General features: G+C 39.2%; 1 protein-coding gene and 1 pseudogene across 4 annotated transcripts in view; both read right to left on the reverse strand.

Annotated features, from left to right (window-relative positions):
• Positions 1-16,254, reverse strand: part of MAN1A1 (mannosidase alpha class 1A member 1) — a 185,919-nt gene that overhangs the window by 100,436 nt on the left and 69,229 nt on the right. For all 3 annotated transcript variants that reach the window (XM_084776089.1, XM_084776090.1, XM_084776091.1), the window contains exon 5: positions 15,673-15,753. In XM_084776089.1, the coding sequence (XP_084632215.1) occupies positions 15,673-15,753 (81 nt within the window). The remainder of the gene's footprint in view (positions 1-15,672; positions 15,754-16,254) is intronic.
• Positions 4,430-7,266, reverse strand: LOC311594434 (GMP reductase 2-like; annotated as a pseudogene). The gene has a single exon. The product of its transcript is annotated as a GMP reductase 2-like (transcript).

Here is a 16,254-nt window from a genome sequence, read left to right on the forward strand (position 1 = left end):
TTTCAGAGTCAGTTCTATATACTGGCACATCTCTTTTAAATTACAAATTAAACTTACCAATTATAATGATATATTCAATGTGTGACAGTTATAACTTGCCAGCCGAAAATTTAATTATAAATATAAGCAAAGTGACTACTCTCTATTATGCTTTGCTAAACTAAACCTTTCAATAGGAAAATATTAGCTATTTCTGTAAAAATTACAGCAACAAATGTCAAATACTAAACTAAGAAATTATATTCAGAGACTAATCTACATAGCCAAATTATAAGGCTAAAGACATTAGTACAAAATAACAAAGAGAGAGCATCACTCGATAAATGGGATTGAAATTGTTCATTTCCAAGAAATTAGCGTAAATGTGACATTAAATGGCTTGGAAAACTTTGCGTGGATTGAACAGTTCCCTCAGATTGAAGAAAACTGCAGAATCTCTTTCACATTTACTCTTTATCGTTTCCTCCTCGGCTCGTAATTTAAGAAAATGCCCCCAACAATGTCAATTCAATTTAAAAGGTCCACAATAAATGCCCTAGTATATTTAATAATGATTTAATTTAGATAGAGTCTCTAGCTCACTGGTTTTTCAGAACTCATCTCTTTCAGAGAACCAGCAGGCACACAGCAGATAAAAAGGCAGATGTAGGCTGGAGGGGAGGGGCTTCACTGATGGCAGTGGGTGGAGCCACAGAGGAGTATAAGGCAGTGGTTCTCAACCTGTGGGTCGAGACCCCTCTGGGGGTGGGGGTGGGGGGGTTGAATGACCTTTTCACAGGGGTCACCTCAGACCATTGGAAAACACAGATATTTACACTATGCTTCCTATCAGTAACAGAATCACAGATATGAAGTAGCAACGAAAATTATTTTATGGCTGGGGTCACCACAACATGAGGAACCGCCTTTGATGGTGACAGCATGAGGAAGGTTGAGAACCACTGTCGTAAGGGACCTAGTGGTCACGCATATTTCCAATCATCTTCCTAGATTCTTTCTCTCCCACCTATCTAAGCCTTCCGAGCCAGCTGCTTGTTCATGTCATCAATATACAGACTTCACTATAAAAGTCATTGCAAACATTTTTCTGCTGGGATTGTAACAAGTGAAGGCCACAGACGAGCCAATGAGGAGTTCAGTAAATGACCGCTTACTCAGTGCTTTCTAGTACCAGGCACAGAGCACTGAGCAAAGGCATACAAAACCATCAGAGACTTCACCTTCATTTTGTGTGTGTGTGTGTGTGTGTGTGTGTGTGTGTGTGTGTGTGTGTGTGTGTGTGTGTGTGTATTTTTTTTTTATTGTCAATTTGACACAAACCTAGACCCAAGAGGAATGGCTTCGTTTCCATCAGACTGGCCTGTGGGCATGTCTGTAGGACATTTTCTTGATTGCTAATTGGTGTAAGACAAAACATCATTGTTTTAGTGAAGAAATGTCTGAGAGGGGTTCATATGGAACAGTTTCAGTTACATGTTGGCTTACTGTCCCATCACATTCAAACTCAAGGAAACCTTTTTTTTTTGAGTCTGTTCAACTTTTCCAGTTTGAGTTTCTAAAGTTATATTTTCTCCTTAAAGCAGAAGGCCTGCAATAGCTGTTTTAAACTTGAGAGCAGACTCTGATACAGGGCTGGCTCTCACCAACAGGGTCTGCTGAGGAGATACATGATTTCTCTCGCTGTGGTGTGACAGTTCCATCAGGGACTGAAACATTCCATTCTGCAGGGAAACTCCTTAAAGCGGAAGGTAAACAATTCAAAAATAGCTTCAGGAAATCCCTAAAACTGACAAGATTAACTAGGGCTCTCCCTCCCAGTGTAAGAAATAAAGCTGCAAAGAAGAATCTCAGACGAGGCAAGCTGCCTAGAAAAAGCAGAAAACTGATGAGCTGACAAAGCGAGGCACCTGGAAAGACACTCTTCAGCCTTTTGAGCTACCTGCAGGCTGTGCAAGGTACTTCTGGTCCGCAGCTTGGGGGTTGGTGGGGGGACGGGTGGGCTTTGGTAATGCAGCGGTCTTTGAGTCATTTCTGCTCCTATTAGTAACTCCAGTAAAGCTCACTGGTTCACCACTGGACTTTGGTGTTATCAGCATTTTGCTCACCAGAGGTTCCCTCTCTATCTGGGGGGGGTGTGCTGTGTCTCCCAAGGAAAAATTTTGTCACACAATACCCACATCATGACTGTTCCTCGGATACATCTCTCACTGCTTCATCCAATCACTGTTTTGCCCAACCAGGACCACCATGGTGAGCCTGGGTTGGGATGTCCCCAAAATATACCGGTGAGAATTTCCTCTTGAAAGGGGCCACTCAAACTAACCCCTCCGAGCCTCCGTACTCCCAGTGGGTGAGTGTTCGGTTCTTACTGCTCTGTAGCTCTTTGCAGGCAATTATCTCCATAAGGATGTGGTCGTGAGAAATGGAGAAGAAACTGCCAGGGCTTCATTTTACAGTCTATGCTCTTCTTTCTCATTATGTCATTTTTTTTCCTGGTAGTTTTTTCTAATTCTGAAATACTTAGTGAACTATATGATTTTTTTCCCTTAGCATAGATATTTAAAGCTATATATCTCTATTAACACAGACTGCTTTACAAAATGTAATGCGGTTCTTAATTTTTGTATTATAGATTCATACCCAGATCCAGTTATCACTAAAGCTGTTATTTAAATTTTTTTTAAAAAAAATTCTCTTCTTAAAAGTGTGCATAGTTTTAATTTTAGGATTGGTGGTATAATTCATTTGCAGTACTGAAAATTTCTTACTCTACCATGTGATAAATACTGTAAAAAGTTGATGAACTAATATTTGTATGTATCATACAACAATGACAATCCTTACTTTTAACTGTATGACACAAACTGATTATTTATCCATTGCATTGTATTTTCATCTCAGGGTATTATGATCTTTTTTGCAATTCTTTTACAATTATTCATTTGATTGATATTAAAACATTTTTAGCTTTATTTTTATAATGTATGAGTTTTTGGCCTGCATGGATGTATGTGTTTTGGGTATGTTCCTGGCATCTTTGGAAGTCAGAAGGGGACCCTGAATAACCTGAAACTGACCTTATATAAGGCTTGGATCTACCATGTGGGTGCAGGGAATTGAACGTGGGTCCCCTGCAAGAACAAGGGCTTTTAACTAATGAGCCAGCCCCTTTAAGGATTATAATTAAAATACCTTTTATATACTTGAGAGAAAAATAAATTCGAGCCCAATCTTGAATAGTAGCTCTGGGTGTTGCTACAGTGGATCCAATTGTATCACTGGATTTCGTTTGCTTATACGGCTGTTCTCTGTTTTGAGGAAGTTTAGTATGTACATGCTTAAAATTATCCATGAGTTATTTTATGTTATCAAATTTCAGTTTCAAGAAAGATAAAAACAACCAAATTGCTGTCGAATCTCTTTTTTTTTTTTTTTTTTTCTGCTCTGGTCGCTAGGAAACCTGCAGATACATTTCTGTCCAACGCTTAGATGATTAACAAGTTGGCAGCGACTGCACTAACCTTATCTGCAGCTATCACACGCCCTGACTTTCCACAGCTCTGCTTGATCATACACACTTTCTGTAAGTCATTTTCATTCTTTGCAGAGTGAGGCAGGAGACAGACGCCTGCTCTCGCAAGCAGATTGTGACAGACTGAGTGTGAAATAAAGCGACATCAATATATCCTAATTTTCTAAGGGAGGTCTAAATAATTTTGTGATTATCCACCACTTAAATACATTCCAAGACAATTTCTAATCCTCCCAACACTCCACATGTCTGAATCTTATAAGCCACAGCTAAGCACACATTTTGTTCTCTCTGCCGAGCTCTTCAACCTCATCCTCTGCCACGTTCCCCCATTCCTTGGCGGCCTTGGGACTCGGAGGCGTAAACTATTCCGCTCACTCTGAGTCTTCAATAACCATTTGTACTGGTGACTTAGCACGGTAGATAAAGTATAGGGCCTTTGCTGCCATCAAAATAAACGCCGCCCTCTGCTTCCTCAGGCTTGGACCAAGTACTCGCTACCTCTTCTCAAGGAAGGACAGTCCTCTTCTCCCTCCCATCAGCTTGGTGTCCAGGTGATTGTTAATGTTTTTCTAGCTCAGAATCAACAGCAGGCTGTTTCCTTCAGCATTAAATGCCCCTAAATGTGATCCCTTAATTTAAAGAACAAGGTAGGTTTTAAAATCAGGTAGGTGTTTCATTAAGTTAATAGTTTGTCTGGCTATGTCCTCCTCAGTTTTAGTCACATTAGAGGATTTAAATCTTACTTAAATACCTGTTTTCTCTTCTAATAGTCCCCTGACTTCTATTCAGCAGTTATCTGCACTTCATTATAGTTTGATATTGTAGAGTTCTGCCAAAACCATTGAAGGTTTCTATTGCATTACTTTTATCATCTCAATTCTTTCATTTTGGGGTTTTGTTTCGTTTTAATCTCTGCAAGGACTTGTATTTTGAGCAAAGTAAGACAAGAACAGATTTCATCTGTTTCCTAATTTGTGATGTCTCAGATGGTAGCCAGGCTATAGGAATCCTCTATGGCAACCAAAGACCTTTCGTCCAGACTGTTCTTCAGAGCATCAGTGCCACATGTCCTATAAAATTCACTTCTGATTCAATATAGTTGTTGGTACTTTCTATCGAACAAATATGAGATGGTATATTTGAAAACCCCGGGGCTGAAGAGCTGGCTCAGGAGTTAAGAGCACTTGCTGCTCTTGCAGAGGACTTGAGTTTGGTTTCCAACACCCATCCAGTGGCTCACAACCATCTGTAGATGCAGTTCCAGATTATCTGATGCCCCACGCTGTCCTCTGTCAGTACCAGTCATGCATGTGATACCCATGTAAGCACGCAGGCAAACATACATACAAGGCCACTTTATTATTATTATTGGGTCAATGTGTGCATGAGCATGCAATGGGGGTATGTGAGGATCAGAGAGGGCTTTGTGGAGTCAGTTTTTCTCTTCTACCTTTCTGTGGGATCTGGGGATTGGATTGAGGTCACCGGGCTTGTATGGCAAAGCTCATTTACTTCAATGACCCATCTTGTTCACCATGACATGCAATATTTATACACTCTCTTTTCTACATGGAAACACTTATTTGGTTATGCCTTTCTTAAGTTTATTTTATTCATTTCTACTTGTAAAAATTTCAATACTACTCTTATGATTCGGCATCAGTTCTTAAAGATTGTTCCTGGAGATAATCCCACCTTATGTTACCAGAAATTGCATTTTAAAAAATGGGAGGTTATAGTTAATTAAAAGAATAATATAAGAGAAAAATAAGATTTCCTTCTTATATACTTTTCTGTTTTTAAATAATTTTAGATGAGGTTTTCAAAAAAAAACATAGAATGTAGTTTTTCATTCCACACAAAATTACAGATTTACTCTGCCACATCCAATGCTCTAGTGAGTAGACTGTAAATGCTTGTAGTTACTGTCCCCAGTAAGCATTTTATTCCCCCAGTGTATTACAGATGCACATCCATCCTTCGCTGTTAAAAAACACTGTTCCTATTCTGTACTCATCTCATCTGTACTTATCTGTGTAGAATTATTTTGGTTGTTTGCATTCCTTATACAAACTCTGAAAAAAGTTTTGGATTGACCTTTTTTTTTGTATTTGATGACTTCATTTAATGAATCTGATTAACACGATTCCAAAAGCCTTCCTCTTCCAGCCCAAGGCTTATCATGTATGTATCACTCAGCATCTTTTTGTCCTAATCTTCAGGGCATTCTCCCCAGATTCCCATTTGTTGATCTCACGTCGTCTTTCCCAGTGAGTGTCCTCAGCATTCTGTGTGCAGATAGGGATACATAAGTGAATACAGGAGCACTCAGGAGCCAGGTGATAGGAGCTGAACTAAGTAACACACAGCCATGGTAGCTGGGACGGGTGAGAAGCCCTTCTGGAGGCTCCTGTGGTAGAGTGTTGCTGCCTCGGAAGATAAGACTTCTTGGATGTATTGGGAATCGCTGAAGATTGGATTCACCTCCTGGGTAACTTGGATCAAAGTACTTCTCTGACTTAGTTCCTTCAGTTTAGCAGCGCTTCCGTATGTGCATGTCGACCAGATGCCTCCTAGGATGTCACAAATAGTATGTTCCACATCCCCTTTAAAGGGAACTCCTACTGTCTTTCCCTCTGAGGCCCTGTACTCAGCCACACTTCCTGAATACTTACTTCTTCATGGTCCTTTCAGAACTCATTCCACAGAAGAGCCTGTGGTTTTTTTGTTTTGTTTTTTTTTGGTTTGGTTTTTTGTCACCCCTCTCACTGAGTCCCTACCCTATTCTCTGCGCCCAGCCAGCATGCCACCAAGCATCACAAAGTCAGCCCTTGCCCCAAAAGGCTTTGCCACATCCCCAGGACAGCTGCAGCCTCCATCATGGCCTCTGAGGCCATGAGCAGCTTCTCATCTGCACTCTCCATCACTGCACTGAGCTGTGGATACTCCAACTCCAGTTTTCTTCTGAGTTGTAGAAACGGAGCCAGGACCAATTCCAACTTTGATGATGTCATCCCCGGAGAGGATTAGCTCTTCTACCATCTCTCTCCTGTTACCACAGGCCTCGGCATGATGGTGTGTCAGGGCAAGTGCTTCCACACATCCTTTACAAGTTCAACAAGATGTTCAGAGTCGCCGTTAGCCACATCCAGGCATCTATGTTTTACTTGGGGAATAGCTTCTAGGATCTGTTCCAGCTGCTTAAAGTCAGAAGAGCCTGTGCCTGAATTGGCAGCTAGACGCTCAAGACAGTCAGGATTCTGGCTACCAAACTCTTGTCACTGAGGGGTGATGTAGTACTTATGGATGGAAGTGAAAAGGGAAAACTCAGAGAGACCCTTAGCTATTTCAAAAGTTCCCATGGTATCCGTATTGACGGCAAAGATGGGGATGCCATTGTACATCTGCTTTGAGTTCCAGAATGAAAAGGATCTTGTGAGATCTACCTCATTTTGAGACTGAAGAGTGCTGTGTTTGGGCCTCGACAGGACACCCTTGAAGTCTATTTTCACATCATTGTCAATATGAGGCACAATGCAGGGTTTCTGGTGCTTTGATTCAAGTGGCAGTTGAACAAAGGTGTTTTTTTTTTTTTTGGTTTTGTTTTGTTTTTTTGTTGAGCAACTAGCCGTGGGCGGGCCCAATTTGATTCACTTCTTAATGGTACTACAAATGATTTTATTTATTTATTTATTTTTATTAATTTATTCTTGTTACATCTCAATGGTTATCCCATCCCTTGTATCCTCCCATTCTTCCCTCCCTCCCATTTTCCCCTTACTCCTCTCCCCTATGACTGTGCCTGAGGGGGACTTCCTCCCCCTTTATATGCTCATAGGGTATCAAGTCTCTTCTTGGTAGCCTGCTATCCTTCCTCTGAGTGCCACCAGGCCTGTTCAAAAAAAAAAAAAAAAAAAAAAAAAAAAAAAAAAAGAAAGAAAGAAAGAAAGAAAGAAAGAAAAGAAAGAGAGAGAGAGGAAAGGATAGATAGCTATCCATCTTTCTCCTTGAATTTACATAGTTTGTCCTTGAAAACACTTGGGAGACTGCTTCCTTACAGAAACTCTGCATGTGAATTTAACACATGAATGGGTTGAGAATACTATCATCTGCCAGTTAAATTTAATTAAACACATTTAATTCTTTTTAATTATATTTTTATTAATTAAAACAATTTTAACTAAAAAAAAAAAAGATCTTAACTGGGCCTAGATATTTTACAGTTCTGACTGTGTCCATAGTCAGTTTATTGAAGGTGCTTCCTGTCCCACCAGCACAGTGGTAGACCTCGTGTTTGTAATGGTAACTGTCCCGTGGAGGGCAGCCCAAGCCAGAGGTGCTCGCTTCCCTCATTTCACCACATAAATCTGAGAATTAATTTTTTACATTATGTTAGTATAGAGCTATGTATATCTATCTGATGATGATTTGTCATTTTCAAAATATTCCTGTCAATGATGAAATCAGAATCCTAAATTATAGCGGCTTAGCAACTCTTCAGTGACATCATTTATGAAGATGGGTTTTTCTAGACAATTCTAGGAAACTCTTTGCTCTACATGTACATATAGAGAACTCTATAGGTATATGAAACTAATTGTGAGTAGGTTAGCCATGTTAGTGATAATCGTATGAAACAACTGGGTGTTTTCATTTTGAAACAAAGTCAAATAACTGGCCTCGGGTAGAATAAAGTTTCCAGGTCAAATTCTTGGTAGGCAATTCTCCTGAATACATTGGAGAAACAACAAGCAAATGGCAGGCGACAAAGTGATTAGAAGGAACAGGAAGAGGAGGGGACCTGTTCAACCAACCTGGTGCTAACTACTTCTCATATGGCAACTACACTTTGGAGAGTAAATATGTGCTGACAAATTATAAATACAGTGATCAACACAGAAACACTGGAAATGACCTTAATCTTAATGTTTGTAGAACACTTAAGAAAGTATATGGTAAGAAGATAAATCTGTATGAACCAACATGTAAAAATTATTTAGAAACAGAAAAGTATATAAGAAAAAAATCTTAACAATTTCTTAAAAAGAGAAAACGTAAAAAAGAAAAAACCATAACAAGTAAAATTTTACTCAGTGAAACTGGGAGCCAAATATGGGAAAGTGACAGTAACTTCCAATGAACCGTGCTCATCGTTATCTCCTCTCTGTTAAGGGTAGCCAAACGCAGCATCAGAAATGCCATTACAGCCTCGGCCTGCAGGTTCCTTCCGTGACACAGCCATGTGCAGCTTGGGTCGCACATTCAGTGCCCCAGCCTAGTCAGGCCACCCCTGCCTGTGCTGCAACCAACCATAGGCTTCTTCCAGGACCCATAATTCCTCTTCCTGACTCACAGGCTCCTGCCACACCATATCCAATCTTCCAACCCACAGACCGCATATATTTATCCAAGGTATAGCCCACTAGCATTCCTGATCCTTTCCTCCACAAGCCCCCCAAACCCCAAATATACCCTCACGCTCAAGGCTTGAACCAGCATGCAGTGTCCACCTGACCTTATTCCACGTAAGCCGTACCCAACATCTAGGCCAAATGCAGCGCGCTTATCTTTTCCTCTGCCCCAATGTGCTCTGTTTACATCAGGCACAGAACTAATAAAAGAGCCCTCCCCCAACACAAATCTCATTGGAAAAATCAAAACAGTGTGAAAGATAAAAGCCATTATCTCCCTTATAAAATCCAGCAGTCCTGTAGAAATGTTTGCCAAATGAGAATTACACAGATGAAAACAGGACACAGAACTTAAAAGAACAATTATAAACTTCATCAAAGAATTCAAGGAGTTTAAAGAGGACACAAAGAAACAGTTCAATGAAAATAGGGAGAAAGAACTCAAGGAAGATAAGTGCCTGAGTGATGCCCAAGAAAATAGAAATATAACGCTGACGGAAATGAAAAAGACAATCTAGTACTTGAAAATGGAATTATATAGAGAGACAGAAACATTGAAGAGGACTCAAGCTGAAATGAAGATGGAATTGAAAAAGCCAATAATTCAACTAGAAAACTCAAAGGAAAGCATTACAAGTAGGATGAATCAAGCAGAGATAGATTTTCAGGACTTAAAGATAAAGTAGAGGATCTAAAAAAAAAAAAGCAAGAAAAGAAAATAACATAGGGAAAGAAAATAAAGAAAATAACATACAGGAAATGTGGAATACCACTATAGGACCAAACCTTCAAGTTATAGCATAGGTGAAGGAGAAGAATACCAAATCATAGAAGAAAACTCCTTCAAACTAAGAACATACCCCCCCTACACACACTATACAGAACTGCAAATAGACAAGACCAGAAAATATTATCCCTAAAGAATATCATAGTTAAAATACTAAATATTCAGAATGAACAAAAAGTATTGAAATTTGCTGTAAACCAACCAACCAATCAAATAAACAAATATACAAGAAAACACGAGTCATATGTAAGGGACGAAACAACATCAGCATAACAGAAGATTTCTCAATGGGAATTCTGAAAGCCAGAAGCCTAGAACACTGTGTTACAAGTCTTAAAACCAGGATAACCAACCTGGACTAACATACCCAGCAAAATTATCTCCCATAGTTGAAGGAGAATGAAAAAAATTTACAGACATAAATATCCCAAGAGAAAAATTATATCCAACAAATCCAACCTAAAGTAAATATAAGAATCAATATTTTGAGCTGACGAGAGAAATGAACATAGCCAAGAGGCTGGTGGAAAGAAATTAAAGCCACAATAACTGAACCACAGATATACCACTAAGAACACAAGCAATAATACCCCAAAGCAACAACATAATGACCACAATTAGCATACACATTTCAACAATAATTTTAAATATTAACAGTGTTAGTTCTCCAGTCAAAGGCTGGCTGAATGGATCAAAAACCAAAATCCATCAATCTGCTGTCTACAAGAAACACACCTTAACTTTAAAGATAAGCACCAGCTTATAGGAAAAGGATGGATGGAAGTATTCCCATCAAAAGGATGGATGGAAGTATTCCCATCAAATGGGACCAGGAAACAGGTAACATTATCCTAATAGCTGACAAAATAGAATCCAAACTAAAAGTAGTAAGATAGCGCAGCACTTCATTCTAGTCTAAGGAATAGTTATCCAGGAAGACATTACTGTCCTTAGCAGACATGAGCCAAACACTAATACACCCAATTTCATTAAAAAAAGAAAAAAAGAAAAAAAAAAACTACTAGGTTTAAAGACACAGATTAACATTCATGCTTTAGTAGGTAGGTGGTTTCAACAGGCCACTTTATGAAATATGTCATTTAGACAAAGCATAAATAAAGAAACGTCACAATTAATCGACATTACACATCCAAGAAACTTCGCAGACATTTACAGAATATTTCACCCAAATGTCAGAGTATACACATTCCGCTCATCAGCACACTAGGAGTTTTTATAGAATAAATTGTATTCGGGGACACAAAACAAATCTTTATAAACTCAAAAAAAAGATCGAAATAACTTTATGCATCCTGTCTGAACACAACACAACTTTAAATCGACACCGAACAAATCTCTAGTGAAAATGCAAATTCACAGATATTAAAGAATTTACTACTGAATGCTGACTGGGTCAAAGAAGAGATGAAGAAAGCGAAACTTTCCTGGAACTAAATGAAAAGGAAACACAACAGAAAACTTCTGGGATACCGTGAAAGCAGGTTTGCAAGGGAAGTTTTATAGGTCTAAGTGCCTATATTAAAATATTTGAGCCCCCGTGGCACACTTGGGAGGTAGTGACAGGTGGATCTCTGTGAGTACAAGGTCAGCCTGGTCTACTGAGTGAGTTCCAGGACAGCCAGGACTACACAGAAAAACCCTGTCTGAAAAAAAAAAAATCAGAAAGATTACAAATAAATACTTGATGATATAACTCAAAGTTTTTGGGGAAAAAAAAAACAAAATAAACCAAATTCAAAGCCCCTTGACAGCAAGAAGTAATACAAAATCAACAGAAATTAATGAAAGAGAAGTGGACAGAATATCAAGAATCAATGAATCTGAAAGCTGGTTCTCCGAGAGGATAAACAAGATTGATAAACCCTTGAATCCTTGACACATCCAACCAAAAGAAAGACAGAATCAGAATCAAAGGAAATACTTAAGAAAAAAAAAACTGTACTCTGTTAAATTGGAAAACTTAAAAAAAAATGGATGAAGTTTCAGATTCAGCCAAACCACCAAAATTAAACAAAGAAGGCAACCACCTAAATAAACCCATAACAAATGAGGAGGTTAAAATGGTAACAAAATTCCTCCCAACTGAAAAAAGTCCAGGGCCAGATGGATTTACATCAAAACGTCACCAGACTTTCAAAGAAAATCTATAAAAATTTCAAAGAAATTCTTAAACCATTAAAAAAAAAAAAGAAAGAAAGAAAGCAGCTCCAAATTTCTTTTATGAAGTCAGTATCACTCTGATACTAAATCCAGATAAAGACAGAACAACAAAAAGAAAACAATAGGTCAATATCCCTGGTGAACATAGACTAATAACTGCTTAATAAAATGTTTGCCAACGGAATACAGACAGACATCAAAAAGACCGCCATTACCAAGATGGCGTTATCCATGAAATGCAAGAATAACATAAGCAAGTTAATAAATGCAATAAAATGTGTGAATGGACACTATAACAAAAATCACATGATCATTTCAATAGATTTAGAAAAAAAAATCCTTAGACAAAAATCCAATGCTTTTATGATAAAAGTCTTAGAGAATGTGGGGCTAGAGGGAGCATACCTCAACATAATGAAAGCTATATATGAGAAACCAACAGGCAATATCATGGTAAATGGAGAAAAAATATGAAGCAATTACACTAAAATCAGAAATGTGACAGGAACGCCCACTATCACACTACTTTTCAACATGCTTAGTATTGGGAACCTAGCCAACTACCCAGAACTACTGAAGTCGTGGCTCTTGTAGGAGAACTTACAGCTGGTAGTTTACTAAAACAGAATAATCACTAACTATATTCCTTAGACTTACAGATAAATGTAATCCTTACACCTCATCTAAAAAAAAAAAAAAAGAAAGAAAACTTCTCTTTTCAGCAGAGGCTGACCATTCGAGAAAGCCACAATGCAGAGTTGGGACAGCCAGGCCCAACTGATACATGTATAACACAACCCTTGCACCTAGGGCTCAGAAAGTATTGCAGAAGTTGAGTGCATACGATTCCAATAGCCAGAGGAACAGAAAGTTTGTGGGATTTTGTCTCCTAGAAAAATCAGAAGCTACACTAGTAATGTGTACTAGTAGAGGAATTTTAATAAAGAACATGGCTGATCCGGCAAGAAATCACATCCAAAGACCTTCTAGGTCTGTGTGATCTGACTGGAATATAGACTCAATGGGCAGGGGTGGCCTTTAGTCCCAGGAGACAGATGCAAGCAGATCTCTGAGATCAAGGACAGCCTGGTATGGAGCAAGTTTCAGGTAAAGAAAAGTTAGGTCCAGGCAGGGTGGTACACACCTTTAATCCCAAACAATGAAGGTAAAGTTAGTTTGTAGAAGGAAGCACCCAAGCTTGAAAGTGATGCCTCATTGGGTGGCAGACAAAGTTATGAATCAGAGAAAGATTTGACAGAATAGGATATGCCCAACTCTCACAAAAAGAGAGAGAGGAAAGGGAAGCTACTTAAGGGAGCAGCACAGAGGATGAGGGAGGGAGGAGGCAGATTTACAGAGAGAGGCTGAAGAGAGAACAAGCTAGACACAGCTTGACACAAAACGAGCCAGAGAATTAGAACCGATTGCTGGAGTTAGTTTGAGGCCAAGCAGAGCAATTCAGAAGGCGAGAGAAACCAGATTGAATAAGTCAGGTGGGAGAGGAGTTTGAGCCAGAACAGCTGAGTTGAACCAGCCAGCCAGAGTTCAGAAAGAACTAGAAAAGATGAGCTTATTCAGCGGTAGGTCTCAGAGGCTGAAAACATTCTTGGCCTAGATTAGACTGTACGGAGGCTGGAAGCTTCCAGGTCTAGGCTTAGGTTAGCAGTGTGCCTTGGAGATGACAATTAAATCAGGCAAATAAAAGATACTTTTACACCTAATCAACATGAGTTCTTATACATGAGCCGAACAAGGACCACACTAGGAAACATTGTAATGTGGATATAGAAAAGATCAGGAGTTCTCAACTCTACCCAAAGATCTACGGGTGACTAGGAAATGCAGTGAGAGAAATGGTCTTCCACAGGAAGGAGCACATCAATTGGGTACCCATTATCAAACGGTCAGCCCTAAAAACATACATGCAAGTAACGTTGTACAGACCGAACAGGTTGTATGTATCTGTGCATATTTAGTAATTATATATGTATGTATATATGTGTATGTACCCATAGACATCTATATGTATGCAACAGCAATTAATAAAAACTAAGGTCATCAATTTGAAAAAGAATAAGCAGGGGTGGAAGGGAAGGTTCAGAGGGAGGGAAAGAAAGGGAAATGATGTCATTATTTTATAATCTCAAAAAATAATTAAGTACAAATGTTTACAAGATCGTGAATTGTTCTAGTTCTAGCCTATGACATCATCTGTGGACATTTCATTTAGATAAGCACATACATACATATGTATCAAATATTCACAGAAACGGAACCATTCATATGTGTGAAATCCAAAACATAGGTAAAAAAAAACTAATGAAGAGGAATACGTCTTTAGAAGAAAGACACAGTTGTTTCTTTTTGTATTCCCCATAAGCCCCATCAAACTCACACTCAGAAGGACCCACTCCTTACTTTTTAAATTGTGTCATCTATGTGTCAATTTTGGAGGAACATGGAAGCAAGGTCATCCTAGCACACCATGTCAAAAACCCAAGCTTGGGATGCTCAGGGACCGGTTCATGAGCAAAGCATAAATCTGAGCGCTGCTTTTATAAAATATAGTTGCTCCAGCTTAGGGAGGCTGAACTGGGTTGCATAAATGATAACAGAGCAGGGAAAACTGGGGGATAAAAAGGAAGGAGGCACACAGCAGAGGGGTTTGTTACCCAGGCTGGAAGGATGCTTCAGACAGAACTGACACGGGGGAATACAGGAACCATCATATATACTTTAAAAATATGTGGTAGAATCAAGCCCAAAGAGAGAGAGCAAACAGGGGAGTGTGAATGCCGCTCTCCTCTGCTGAGAAAAGCACCTTGGAGACAGGAACAAAGTCAAGCAGCCTTTCTCATTAAACATTTATTACCCTGCTTAAATCTGTTTGAAGCACAGAAACACATGAAATACTACACAGGCTAAGATCTACTCTCCCCCAGCCGGAATGCCGAGGCTAACGTAAATCAGACTGACGTGCAGTTGAAAAACGTGACTGTGTTTCCTTGATGTCAGCTTTTAAGATTGTCAGTATTACAGGTGAGTCCACTCCTGAAACTCTTAGTGGACACTAAACATAACTCACAAAGTTGTCCAAACGCTTTCTAGAAAAACAGCATCAGTGTCCTTCATGAGCATGATACAAAAGTCTTTAATCTACCAAAAAAAAAAAAAAAAAAAAAAGGAAATTAAGATTCTCTGGTTTGCCTCAAGCAGCAGCCACTTCATTAAGCCTAGACTCAGGAAGAGAGAAAAAAGGAGTCTCACAGCGGGACCCTGTGCTGGCCAGCTCAGAGTCACAGCCCCTCAATTTGACAAGTACTGTAATTTTCAGCTTACTTGTCATGCTTTCTTTACTTAAAAAAAGTTTCTACTAAGCTAACATACTAACATTAAAAGAAATTTCAAGACAAACATTCACCCATAAGCCTGCCATTATGCTAAACATCTTTCATATGGCCACAGACAGGCAGGGTTTGTTCCTCTAATCATACAACCTGAGGAGCATAGTGGAGCCATGGTTTTTTTTTTTTTTTTTTTTTTTAAGGGCAACACCTTACCCTGACAGCATAGGGACCGCCAGCCTTTCCCTAGCTTCTGCATTTAATTGGCACATCTTCTGAGAAATAAAGCTGAACATCAGAACATGGGGATGTAGTGGATTTTTCCTAAACCCACAGCACGAACGGCATACTTAACAAAAAGCGTAATTTGGAGACATTTCATAATTCGTACGTCTATGCCACTTTCCAGCTTACCTCCTCTCCGGACAAGTAGTAGGCTGACAAAAGTCCCCCGACGAAGCGAATATTTACTTCAAAAACAGAAACCTCAGCATTCTATGGAAACAAAATGAAGGAGGTTAGGGCACAATGACAGCAAGCATAACAAAAGTGTACGGTATGATAAGCTGCTGTAATTTCAAGTCTGTTCAAACTTGTATGCTTGCCCAGGGGCACCTATACACAAGAAAGGAAGTCCCCGGTAATTGGTGTCAAAATATGGTTAAGCTGATAAGAAGTAATTTTGACTCAAAGTGAAATTATAGAACTACTATAAACTGAAATTCTTTCTTGTATGCAGAAGCAGACCTAATGCTTGATATTCTGTATCTGTACAAATGTGACGGGATCAGGGCTTTTATTATTATTTTTCTTCCTAGTCTGTGTTCTGATTATTTCACTCATTTGCCTGCTTTTTCTTCCTGAAAGGCCAATCAGACTATAGTGTGGCTGCTAGCTCCACACCAGTCGGGCAATCTTTTCCCATTATGTTACAGTGGCGCAGACAGAATGCTAATGGGACGCAGAGCCGGGGACTTGAGTTCCAGTGTTGCTTTC

This window comes from Acomys minous, assembly GCF_964271855.1.
Source record: "Acomys minous genome assembly, chromosome: 3".
NCBI lineage: Eukaryota > Metazoa > Chordata > Mammalia > Rodentia > Muridae > Acomys > Acomys minous.